Source organism: Lonchura striata, chromosome 1, assembly GCF_050655825.1.
Source record: "Lonchura striata isolate lonStrDom1 chromosome 1, ASM5065582v1, whole genome shotgun sequence".
In the NCBI taxonomy this organism is placed as follows: domain Eukaryota; kingdom Metazoa; phylum Chordata; class Aves; order Passeriformes; family Estrildidae; genus Lonchura; species Lonchura striata.
Window position 1 is genome coordinate 65,174,794 of NC_140703.1, and position 13,027 is coordinate 65,187,820.

The 13,027-nt window shown below is 39.8% G+C and overlaps 1 protein-coding gene across 6 annotated transcripts in view; it reads right to left on the bottom strand.

Moving 5' to 3' along the window:
* Positions 1-3,630: 3,630 nt before the first annotated feature.
* ATP7B (ATPase copper transporting beta) overlaps positions 3,631-13,027 on the bottom strand; it is a 34,854-nt gene continuing 25,457 nt past the window's right edge. For 5 of the 6 annotated variants that reach the window (XM_085578302.1, XM_085578295.1, XM_085578283.1 and 2 more), the window contains 7 exons: positions 11,693-11,891; positions 10,351-10,497; positions 9,114-9,256; positions 7,092-7,295; positions 6,864-6,981; positions 5,996-6,098; positions 3,631-4,109 (listed from right to left, as the gene is read on the bottom strand). In XM_085578302.1, coding sequence (XP_085434428.1) covers positions 3,845-4,109; positions 5,996-6,098; positions 6,864-6,981; positions 7,092-7,295; positions 9,114-9,256; positions 10,351-10,497; positions 11,693-11,891 — 1,179 coding nt within the window. In that variant the 3' untranslated portion in view covers positions 3,631-3,844. The remainder of the gene's footprint in view (positions 4,110-5,995; positions 6,099-6,863; positions 6,982-7,091; positions 7,296-9,113; positions 9,257-10,350; positions 10,498-11,692; positions 11,892-13,027) is intronic. The other variant, XM_085578278.1, reaches the window with a different exon arrangement.

The window sequence follows — 13,027 nt, forward strand, 5'->3', positions numbered from 1 at the left end:
CATTCTCTCAGGTACCTACTTCCAGCTCTTTTGCTGTAGGGCCAGCACAGGCAGCAATCCCAGGCCAGTACCTCACTCTGCTGGGAGCTGCAGGCAGGTGGGCCCAGTGGGGACAAGGACAGTTTGTAATTACACTGCATGCAGAAATGCAAACTCTGAGCTCCACCTCATGCAGCTCTCCAGTGAGACCGGATGTACATCAGGAGCTCAAGTTTAGCAAGAGCACATGATCAGGTGATAGTTTTAGGACTATCACCTATATCTATTTTTCTTGACTCTGTATAACTATTCTAACTTTCTCATAGACATTTTTGCCTTTGGGGTGTTGGTTGATGAGAAGATTAACATGACCCAGCAATGTGCGCTCGCAGCTCAGGAAGCCAATCATATCCTGGGTTGCATCCAACACAGTGTGCCCAGCAGGGTGAAGGGAATTCTGCCTCTGCTCCAGTCTGAGACCCCACCTGCATCCAGCTCTGGGGCTCCCAACATAAGAAGGACATGGACCTGCTGGAACAGCTATAGAGGAGGGCATAAAGCTGCTCAGAGGGCTGGACAACCTCTCCCATAAAGACAGGCTAAGAGAGTTGGGGCTGTTCAGCCTGGAGACAAGAAGACTCCAAGGAGACCTTAGAGCACCTTCCGGTGCCTAAAGGGGGCTATGAGAGAGCTGGAGAGCAACTTTTGACAAGGACATGTAGTGATTAGACAAGGGGGAATGGCTTTAAACTGACAGAGAGTAGGTTTACATTATATATTAGGAAGAAATTCTTTACTGTGAGGGTGGTGAGACACTGGCACAGGTTGCCCAGAGAAGTTGTGGATGCCAGAATAGAAGTTGGCAGTGTTCAAAGACAGGTTGGACACAGCTCTGAGCAACCCAGCCTAGTGGAAGGAGTTCCTGCCCATAGCAGGAGAGTTGGACTAGATGAATTATAAGGATCCTTTCAACCTAAACTTTTCTATGATTCTATGATTTACGCAAGTTTTACAGCCGTTTAAAGCCTAAGACATTATAAAAATATAATGAGCAAACCTTCTCCAGTTCATTTCAAGTATGAAATAAATCAGGTTCTTCAGCACTTCTTGAGAGCAGGATAGTGTGATCAGTCCTCTACTCCAATAATTTTTTGATTCATACACTTTCACAGAAATAAGAGAAAACCCATCTGGGGAGAAGGTTAGGAGCCTGGTGTAGGGCAGCTGCCTGCCCCACAGGAGGATTCACCTCTAACATATTATCACCAAATATGTGCCTGATTGCCATGCGCATGTGAAAAGCCTCCATCTGAAACCTCTTTCAGTGTTCCACAATCTTTCCTGTTACACAATTCCTCCCTAGTGACTAATCTAAATATTCTTTGGTTAAATAAGACTATTATTTTCTTGTTCTATTCATCATGAACATAAAAGACACTGAAAAGATGAAAAGAATAAATTGTTCTCTTTGTGTCTTGAGACTCGTATTTCCTTATGGTATTCTGTAGGCAAACTTACTCAAACTCCATCATTCTTCTATTTCTCATTCTCATATACTTACATTCTCATGTTTTCTAGATTTCTGTTAAATCTCATTGCTCTTCTCTGAACTGGTTTTTCCTAACAAGCATGACATATAAAACTAGACCTGCTATTTCAGCTGGTGCCTCTCCAGAGCAGAACAGAATGAGGTATTTTGTCATATGGGTGATGCAGTCTTTATACCTGTCTGTTTCTCTTCATTTTGCAGGATCACTGTGTAGTTAGAATGGGTCCCAAAATGACTACCAGACAACTACCTGACCTTTTCCAGCTACGTTGGCCTTTAATTCTTCTCTGTTCTGTTTGCAAAGCTTTCTAGTTCTGTCCAATTCCCTAAGATGATTTTGAATCCTATTTCCACCCTTTAACATGTTTACAACCTCACCTGTCTCAACATTAAACAACACTGTCTCTTTTTCCCTCCTGTCTGTCCTGCCTGAAACAGATCACAAAGCAGTCACAAAACCTTGTACATATGTACCCTGCATTCCAACAATCTCTGTTTACGCTCTTTTTATTCTGAACCCCTCAATAAAAAAAGAAAAACACACACAATCGTTTGTTTGATAAAAAAAAAAAGAGGCATATTTTTACTGTAAGGACTGGTAAGAAAATACAGAATAGTAAAACTTCAGACCCACTTTCCCACAGGGACATGCACCTTTGGCATGTTTGAAAAGTGTATGTGCTGTGAAATTAATCTCTACTTATATAGAGTTTTAAAACTGATTTGTAATTATATTTCGGAAAGTGCTGAGAAAATAGGAAGACCCATCCAATGCTTTAAGAGCAATTCTTTTCCTCTCTGACTTGTTCTTCATTTTTACATTAGGAGAAGCAGGTTTTGAGCCTGTGTTAGAAACAGCTCTATATTTCAGTCAATGAAAAGTAGTTATTTCATGTTGTTTAGCAAAGTATTTCCATTTCTTTCAGTTTCTAAATTTGACTATAAAGCTCTGCTTACATCAGGGTCCCACAGCTGGACAACACAGTGCTCTGGAATTGGATCCAGAGCACCAAAGCTGTTGATTCCTACTGTCCTGACTCTAAGAAGTGTTAAGGGGTGGATCTGACATACACAGAGATTAAGTTACTGCAAGCTTTGGTAAAGATGTTAAAGCAGAAAAACAGCTGTCCAGTACTTTGATTTCTCATTGAAGTAAAGAGGGGAACTAAAATCAATGCAAAACAGAAATTTAAATTACAAATTTTCTTAGTTTAGGTCCTGTCATTTATTAATATGATGGCAAATAGAAGCCCACTTTAAGGTCATCTTTCCACCTTTATAATTTAAATTGTTATCTTCATTTTAAGCAAGCAGCAAGCTGGGGTTAAGTTATGCAATAATCTCAACTCTGTTCAGCTATGCTGGAGTTACACCAGTGCTAGTTCTGCTCAGTCATACCAAGGTAAATACCACCTTTGCTCACACTGGCATAAATTCTTCACTCTGTCACAGGAAAGAGACAGAAAACTGCCCAGTTCTAAGGAGCTCCCTGGGGTTCAGCAAGGTTTCTTGGATAACTAGGACCAGGAACTGTTCTGCTTTTATGGATTTCAATTGGAATGAAATGGTTTCTGGTGATATAAAGGAGTTTGTCCCAAACAGGAATATCTGTAAATATAACAATAACTCATAGAATATCTCTCATGCAAGAAAAAGAGTAAAAGGGCTCATATAGAGCAAAACAGAAAATCAAAGAGAGCAGTAGAAATGTGCATCAAAAGGATGCAATCCCTCAAAGCAAGTGAAAATCTTTGAAAAAGACCTTTCAGATAGTTGTAGCAGGTGAAACAGCAAAGCATTTTTGGTGCCAGGAGATGCCATGAATCCTAAATCCTCACAGTGGCATGTCTAGTTAGGATTCTGTGTAAAACTTCTGACCACAGATTTCCTTATGCCATTGCTAATTTCATTTAGACACAAATTAATATTTGCCAGCTCTGAAAATACTCCTGCTTCATGTGGTCTTGAAATAATAAAATTTAAAAGAGTGAAAAGTATGAAATTTGGCTCCTAGCAAAGAGTCACAGAGAAACTCTTTTAGAGTCTGAAAATTACCACTTTACATTATTTCAGTAAACGCTGTGTGCAAACAAGCCAGTTCATTATAGTGGCACAGATTTATTTCTATAACTAGAAATAACTGGTGACCTGAAAAATATCCACAATCCATACAACCCAACACTGAGCTGAGCTGCGATTGTCTTATGCGCTGAAGGAATACTTCACTTACAACACTGAAGCTGTTGATGAAATAAATCAGTCCCTCCCCTGACTGGGGAGGAGGAACATTTTCCCCTGTACTAAGAGTCCAGTGCTTCAGATGTACTGTTCTTCATCTGCTCCATTTATGAGCAATGACCACTTGCCCCCTTCCTCCTGAATGAAACCATTGCGTCTCGGCAGCCTGTCTGAAGCCAAGGAAGAGAGGGACACTTGGCTTGTCTGATCCCAAGGAGATGGTTTGGAAGAATCCCTCCTCCTATCATCCATTCCAATGTGAACACTGATTTGAGAAGGAGTGAGTGGCTTCATGCGGCCTTGGGCTTGTGCTTCGTAACTTTCTGTGTCTGGCTTCTTGTAACTAAGAAGAGAAAGAGAAAAGATATTAACAACAAGAAGTCAATGTGGAGAAGCATCTGGCGCTGGAACAAATCAGAAACTTCTGATAACCTAAATGTATTGAAAGTGTTTATATATAAAAATAAATTTATAGATTAATTACATATGTATAAATTAAATTTCCTATCTAATAGCTCACAAACAATTAATTTAAAATGTGTGGTGCCAAGAGTGTAATGGTCTAAAAAATCAGTTACAGAATAATAATTTTTATTACTGCTTGAATTTTGAGCCTGCCAATTCTCTCAAGCCAAGACAAGCACTGAAGGATAAGGGAGAATGATGGGGAAATGAAGAACACTCCTCAAGATGTTTCTGGTCTGAGTTTTCAGTCATTCAAGAACACATGCCACTGATTGAGCACTCTTCTGTTGGTTTAGGGACATGGTTTGGTGGTGGATTTGCTGTTGCCAGGTTAATGGTTGGACTCAATGTTCTTAAAGGTCTTTTCCAACCAAGGTCATTCTATGACTCCATGCACTTGAGGCACAGTGTTAATTAGCTAAGAGTACTCTTCACATGGCATTAAAACATTTCAATAATAAAAGAGAAGGCCTCTCAAAGTGAGGTTCTTTAACAAAAATTATGAGTTTGCTGAATTATTAGAAGGTTCATAGAAGACAATTTCAGGTAAATGGACCCAATGATAAAAAAATCACTTTCTGATTCAATGCATACTAAGTCAAATCCCAGCAATGGCAAGTATGCGTGGTCTTCTTCACATATATATGCACCATTGTGTTCTTTGGAACCTGAAGTTCTATTCACCTCTTCTGAAGGTTCAAGAAGGATTATTGTCCTAAAGAATATATTGTAATACAGCTTCCATAAGTCTGAAGCCAAATATTTTTAGGGGGTTCTCAATATCTATCCAATGCGGTGGGTGACACTTAATGCCATCAGCACAACGTCAAAAGAAATGGAGAACGTTATAGAAATTTCTCATCATTTGGATAACTAGTAAAACCTTTTAGGATGAAAATCCTGTAGCAGCAGGGCTCATTCTGCAAACAGACGTGTATGTATGCTGTTTGTATTTATATTGTGGGCTCATTGAGCATTTTCAGGATTAGAAATATGATGTAGTAACAGATTTCCTGTATTTAGGAAATTAGTTTATACTATGCTGTACTGTAATATACTGTAACATAGAGAAGACTGCAGCTACAGTAAAAATATGTGAAAGTTTGGACCTATTTCAGACACCATAAAAAGTCTTATTCTTGAAAGGTGTTTTCTTTCTATGCTGTTGAGAACAGGTCCACTGTAACTGCCAGAAAGGGCACCCAAAAATGTAGCATTAAAATGAATAGGACTTGAAAAATCTTTTTGTAGTTCAGAAATTGGTTTGCTTCCCAAAGAATAAAGAAAGATGCCTTATCTGCAGCAAGGTGCAAAAGAAAGGTGCACTGCTTCCCTGTTTCTCTCTGGCTAATTCAAATAGACAAAAATAAAAACCAAACAGCTGCAAGTATTTTTTTCAAAAATCTATTGTTAAATTGGAGAATTAGCTTTCAAACTAGTTGTTCACTTGATATTCACAGCAAAACCTCCTGACCATTACTTTATTTGGTATTGAACTAGATCTCCACCACATGGGCCCAGGTGACACCCAGTCACACTTTTAGCTGCTAGGTAAAGCATACTGCATACTGTCTTAGTCCAGCTAAGTTCCTAATAGCGACATCTGTCTGTTTTGGAGCCAAGGATTAGATTGTGATCAGAACAACCCCAAGCTAATGGACTTTCACATACTTTTAGAGGTAGAAAGCCCAAAGGGGTGTCTCACTTGAGTCCCAGCCTCAGTACTACCACAGTTCCCCAGCTGATAAACACAAGACAACTTGCCATTTCAGTTGCAGTGAAGACAGCAGGACAGACACAGAAGAAGCTGCCATTGCAGCTGATCCCATCCAAGGCTGAAGCACGAGGCCAACAGGCATGAACACACCTAGCAAAAAAACCATATGGACATGAGCCAGAGCTACTCATCCCAGCATGGGCATTTCCACCCCTGCATGTCACAGAACAGATCAGCAGTTCTACAACACAATCTGCTGAGACCTCCAGATACACAACTAGATCAATATATATATTTACTCATTTATTACTGAACATGTCCCTTCCATTGCAAGGGATGACCTTTGCACCAATACCGGTACAAGGCTGCAGCCACAGGGCAAGACTATTTGTCCCTTCCAGACATTCTGCACATATGAAACACAGCAAAGGCAACAGAAAGACATGGCAGTAGTACGGGAAAATAAGGGAGAAGTTACTTATAAACAAAACAAGGACTTACCTGAAGTGAGTTTTAAGTAGGGATTAAGAGCATGAGAAAATGTCTGACAGAGGCATAAAGAATACAAGCAGTAGGAGAGAAAATGTGTGATTCAGGGCAAATATAAAAGGGAACACCCAAAAGTAGGATGTTATATCTGATTAGAGCTGGGTTTGAATATACAGGAACTAATCCCCAAGTACTGCTATATGAAGTAAGAGTATAGTTTTAATTTAATCTAGAAGTATTTATTCCTAAGAGGCAAGCAAAGAGAAAAACAACAAAAAAATGTATTTATTTCACTCTCCTGACAAATTTTAAATAATCTAGGAACCTGTCTTTGATTCCTTGAGCAGGTAATAAATCCTATAAGAGGTACGACAGAGATCAACTGTGCTGCTGTCTTTGAGAAGCTGAGCTCTTGCAGTCACATACCTGCTGCTATGGGTATTCCAAGCAGATTATAAATTAAGGCAAGAATGAGATTTATTCGTATTCTTCGAACTGTTCTCTTGGATAAGTGAATACTGGCAACTACGTCCAGCAAATCATTCTGCAAGACAGAAGAGCACTGAAAGTTTTTCACATGCAGTCTTCAGAAAACTAAACCAAAATTAGGAGTGTCAGTGATAAAAGAGGACAGGCCAAAACTGTAGTGCTCACTCGGATAAGAACAACATCTGCAGCTTCAATGGCAACATCAGTGCCCGTTCCAATTGCAATTCCAACATCGGCCCTGGCTAGTGCAGGGGAATCGTTGACTCCATCACCAACCATTGCAACCTTCTTCTTTCCATTTTGGAGCTCCTGGACCTTTGCAACTTTGTGAGAAGGAAGAACCTCCGCAAAGACTTTTTTGATCCCAACCTATGTACAAAGAAAGACATCCTGTTGGTGACATGCTTCATGTTGGAAGGAAGAGCCATTTGCTGTTCTAGGTGAAGGCAACCAAACTGATTCTGGTGAAGGCAACACTTGCTAGCTACACAGAAAACTGAAGAGTAACACGCCTTTGGCATAAGAACTGGATTGATAACAGCACCCTCCGGCTGCAGAGATGCTGGCAAACCATACTCTGCCCTTCACATCATGCCCTGCATGGCTTCTGGAGCTCCACTGCCCCAGCAATAAAGATTTGTCTTTTAAATACCTTCAGGGGTGGTGGCTAACACTTCCCTTAGTCCTGCTGACCACACTGTTGCTGATACAGGTCAGGATGTCATTGACCTTCTTGGCCACCAGGACACAGTGCTGGCTCATATTCAGCTGCTGTCAAGCAGCACCCCCAGCTCATTTTCTGCTGAGCAGCTTTTCAGCCAGTCTGCCCCCAGCCTGCAGTGCTGCAGGGGTTGTTATGACTCAAGCACAGGACTTGATACTTCACCATTTAGAACCTCACACAACTGGCCTCAGATCCTTCTGCAGAGCCTTCAAGCAGATAATGCAACACATGAACCATGTATGATCAAGCAGTTACAGCAGGGAAAACACAGAGACAACAAGTATGTGCAGGTCTCAGGGAGATTATAAAAATAAAGCAGATGGCTGGCTAAATTATTCTACCCATCCACATCATAACTTATTTGGAGTTGCTAGCAATGGCTCCAGTGTTGTAGTTTAAAAACAGAGGAGTATATTAAATAGTGCTGGGATAATGCCCTCTGTTTGGCTGCCTCACCAGGCAGAAGCAGCTTTTCACCACATAAGACAGAAGCTCTCTTTTAACTTTTTAAAAAGTAGCATCTTATAAAATTTTTTAAACTGCTTTCCATTTCTTTCCATTGGACAGTATGTTCCAAAAATTCAATGAAAATGTAGGTTGACACAAACTAAGCTTGTTTAAAACATTCATCTTTGTTCCTGGAATCATAAACTCAAGCTTGTTTCTGAAAGACCTTTTTCCTTGACAAAGAAAATTAGGTGGGAAAGCACTTTATCATAACTGAACACAAAAGCAAAAGTATGAAAGCCAATAGGAGGAGGATTAAAGAATCACACAGAGAAACAAAACAGACCTCAGAGCACAGAATGTGCATACCACAGTGCTGGCTGAGTCAGCTGTGTGGTGGAATACCCGAGGAAAGCAAAGTGGCACATGGTAAGATTAGAAGTAGACCAATGCAAAGGGAAAGAGGGAAAGGAAGATTGAGAGGATGGAAGCATAGCAAGGTAGAGTGAGAATCTGACTTTTCATTTATAGTTTGCAATGGGGGAGAATCTCATATAAACACAGCCTCCTTTAGACTGCTATGCTTCTTGGCAATAATTCATATTGTTATGTTATACTCTAGGACAATGATAAACCCATATTGTGGATTCCCTAACTGACCAGGACTGGATCTTCAAGGAACTTTCTTTCATCACTAACCAAACAGGTCTGTGTTTCAGCAAAAGGAAATAGGAGGCTACAGTTCAGCAACCAGTTACTGCAAGAAACTCCATTACTCTGGAAAAGTACTGACTGCATGTCTACAGTAGGATCTTAATACAGCCATTGGCCTCTACTATGCCATAGGACTTGGCCTGATTTTCAGTCCAGTTCAAGAAAAATTTGTCTTTATGTAATATATCCAGGGATACTGCAGTTCCAGGGAAACCAAAGCTGTTGCTTCAAATTCACTGGGGCAAACAGGAGTTCTAGAACCTTATTATGTAGCTTTTTGAAACACAAAGAGAAGCAGATACCTGAGTAGCAATGGCTTTTGCAGTTTTCCTGTTGTCCCCTGTTATGAGCACCACGTCTATTCCCATGCTCTGCAGTGTGTGCACAGCAAGGGCTGCCTCCTGCTTGACCGTGTCTGCTATTGCGATCATTCCACACAACACACCTGCACAAATAAGAAACATCCCCTGTCAGAAAGAGCTGTGGGAGGGAAAGTGGCAGCAAGAGAACAGAGCTCCCCCTCTATCACACTGTGGCAGCTTGTGAAATAACACATTCTGAGCAATATTGACACTCATGCCTGCAGCCTTCTCACTTACAGTCTCTTCTCATAATTTGCCGGTTTCAGATCAAACAATAAAAACCTTTGATATTTAGGGATCAGGAAGACGAGTAGGAGAGTAGCTTTTAAACAAATCTGACTTCTGTATTTTATGGTATGGACAAATATGATAGTGGGTTAGAGAAACTGTTGGTATTTGTACCCAGGTCAGATGTTAAAGCCACTCCTCCAAGAGGAAGTATATAGAGGCTGGTTTTATGTCCCCAAGTCTTTCAGGGCTGGATATCTACTAGAATTAATTACTTCCATTGAGAAGCCTTGCATCTGTCTTCCAATATATTGGCTCAAAGGTGCATCCATACTTCCTTCACAAGCAAATGCCTTTCAAATTTGCTCTCTGGTAGCACCAAGAATATGTGTTCAGTAAATGAATCATTGTCATAATTTCAAAATCACAGGTGTGCTGGCAATTTATCACCATTACAATGATTGGTTGGATCACAGGTATTGTCTGGGATCTCTTTCTGCGTGGTACAGAACACAACCCCACTAGCAACACTCATTTAGTCTAAGCTGTTATACTTGACCAATCTAATGAATCACCATCTTTATTCACTGCATATTTTGAAACCAGTGATGTGATAGGTTGGTCCATGATCCTTAACTGATGTAAATTAAGGATTGGACATGGCATCATATTGGCACTGCACACTTGAACAATGCTCCTAGACAAAAAGGAGGTTCAGAAATTAATTCTTAAATTAAAACCTACACAACAAAACCTTTTAAGCACTTTTCTGTGGTAAAAGCTTTTTTTAAGAACACCTTGATACTTCACAGTTCACAAGCAGTTCTTCACTAAAAGATTAGTTGTTTCTTGACACTAAGCCAGTGATCAACTTCTTCAGATTGCTTTCATCTGTTCTGCAGTAGGATTGACTCATATTTGTTAAGTCACTCAAAGGAAGAGCAGTTACCATCTATAGCCACTAGTATGGCAGTCTGCCCTTTCATTTCATGGTTTGTCATTGCATCATTTACATCATTTGCAATATTCAAGCCATTGCGTCGCATCCACTCACGATTTCCGATCAGCACCGAATATTTCTGAGAAGCTGATGGACCTTTGTGCACAGACAAAAAGAAAAATGAGCATCTCAAAAGCAGTGTATACAAGCAGAGATGTTTGAGGAAGACAAGTTAGGCAGAGGCACTGCCTGAAGACAGCCTGATAGAAGTTTTCTCTTTCAAGACTCAATCTGTGCCTCTTTACAGACAAAACTGTGTCATGGACTTAATTGAAACGCTGGCTCATGTTTGCCTTTGTCAGCTGGCATTGTTTCTCTGAAAAGCACAGTATGCACATTTAGCAAATGCCATCCTGCTTTGTTCTCACAACTAATGACTTTCAAATATAAAAGCTATTTCTGACAAGAAAAAGTAATGTAGTTCTAACTAACAATGCACTTCATTATGAATTCAATCCAACTTCACAAGAACCACATAAGCAGGTGAGAAAATATTACATTAGCACCATTCACAAATGGCACAGTTCTGATGATTGAAGTTCTCATTCTATTTAATTCTTCTAATAGCTTTCTCAAAAAGGTCAAGAGCGCCACAGCCTTCTGAAGAGAGCTGATGAGCTCCTTAAGAAAGGCTTTAAATACCTTTTCTTTCTCTCCTACACTACAAAATAGCAAAGTGGAACCCAGAGACTCTGAAACAAACCTGAATTTATTGGCCTAATCAAAAACATCAGGCACTAAAATAAGTTTTCAGATATAGCATGCTCTGTTTGGCATCTGCTGAATAGGTTTGAGTTTGGGATTTTTTTTCAATTATGTGCATTGAGAGGTATTTTGTTTCACTGAACAGGAAACAAAAGGTCCAAGTTAATATGGAACTAAAGGATGGAATGTAAAAAGTTGCAGTAAGATAATATATGTTAAAGGTAACTGCTCTAAATGGGAAGATAACAGTAAATGGCAAACTTTGCTGTCTACTGGACCATTCTTCTGTCCAAAAGGAGCACTGCTGGGTATGCCTTATTGTCTATGTATTGTATGGAATTTTCAAGTACCCATCACTGTACCTAATTCTCATTTAAGTTTCTGAACTGCAGAGAGAGAGGAAGAGCTGTGGAGAGAGCTTCAATTTTTGTTAAGGCACATTTTTGTCCCTCCTGTTCTTTGCCTTCTTCTGCCCCATGTCCACCTTTCTCTTGTACATAGTGTGGCAGGTGGTTGGTGCTGTTGATTCATTCTCCCTCACATTGCAGCTGGCACAGGGGCAGCACAGGGGCAGATAATCACTTACCTTGTGATTCCAAGAGTGTGATAACTCTGTTATCTCCCAGAGGAGCACTGCTGTCCCCACTCCTGTTAGCATCCAGCTCATTGGGACCTTCCTCAGCTGTGCCAAGGATGGCCTCAACTCCTCCGACCTTGCAGCTGATACCACAGCCTGGGACTGCCTGGAAGTCAGTGCAGTATCCTAGCCTCTCAGTGCCAAGCTCCTGAAGATGTAACCAGAGGCCATCATCAATCTGTGCTGCCCATGTGGGGTAGAAATATTAGATAACTCTTCCCAAAAAGAGTCATTATTCCTCCCCTTGACAATGACTGACCAACTGAAAACTAGCCTGGAGTATCAGTAGCACAGAACTAAAAATAAGGATGCTCTGGGTGTCCTGTGGCTTAGACTTCTAGAAAGAGGAGCCATACAGATCACAGCCAGGCCTCAGCCCTAGCAACAGCAAATGACAAGGAATAGCTTTTTCTTGTAGTTCAAGGATGAAAAAATGAGATTGGTGGTTCATGACTTTAGCCAAGACTAGGAATGAAAGAAAAATATTTCAACAATAAGCCACTCAGCTTACAAATTGTGCAACTTCTAATTAACCTCAAAACTGCCTGTGGTGGATCAAACCTTTTTGTATATATGTAAGAGTACAGTGAAAATCTGTATCTAATTCCTGGAGGGATCTGTCTAGATGTTAGGGAAACTGGGTTTTTCTGTTGATTTGCAGAGAAAAGCCAGTGAGTACCTTCAAGATGAGATAAAGGGATTATCAGGACCATACAAGTTACAAAAAAAAAAAAAAAAAAAAAAAGGAGAAAATATTAATTTGTAAATAAGTTATTCTGTGTTGTCTCTAGAAGCTGGAACTATATGTACCTCTCAGTGATCTTAAAACACATGCATGACAAGGCAGCCAACAGTATAGCATTACAACACATATAAGCCATGATCCAGTAATAACTGCTGCATGGGATGACTACAGAACTGTCAGAGTACTAACAAATTTTAAATAAAAAATATAAAATACAAGAAAGGCAATTGGTTTGTAGCTTATATTATTTTTCCTTCTAAATTAATGTTTTTACTTTTAAATTTTATCACTGAAAGATCTAGCAAATTTTATATATTTTTAAAAATATTTTTCTCTAAATAAATTAATTATTTTTCTCACCAGACATAAATTGTTTATTTACATAGCCTTCCTATTTTTGCTGTGACTCGTGTTTTACTTCTCCCTGAAGACTGAGGAACATGACATATATAAATGACTTCTGAGGATATGTAAAATTTGCAAAGACTTGAGTAATTGATCAATTGGTTTGTGAAACTCCCAAATATTACAGTTTAATA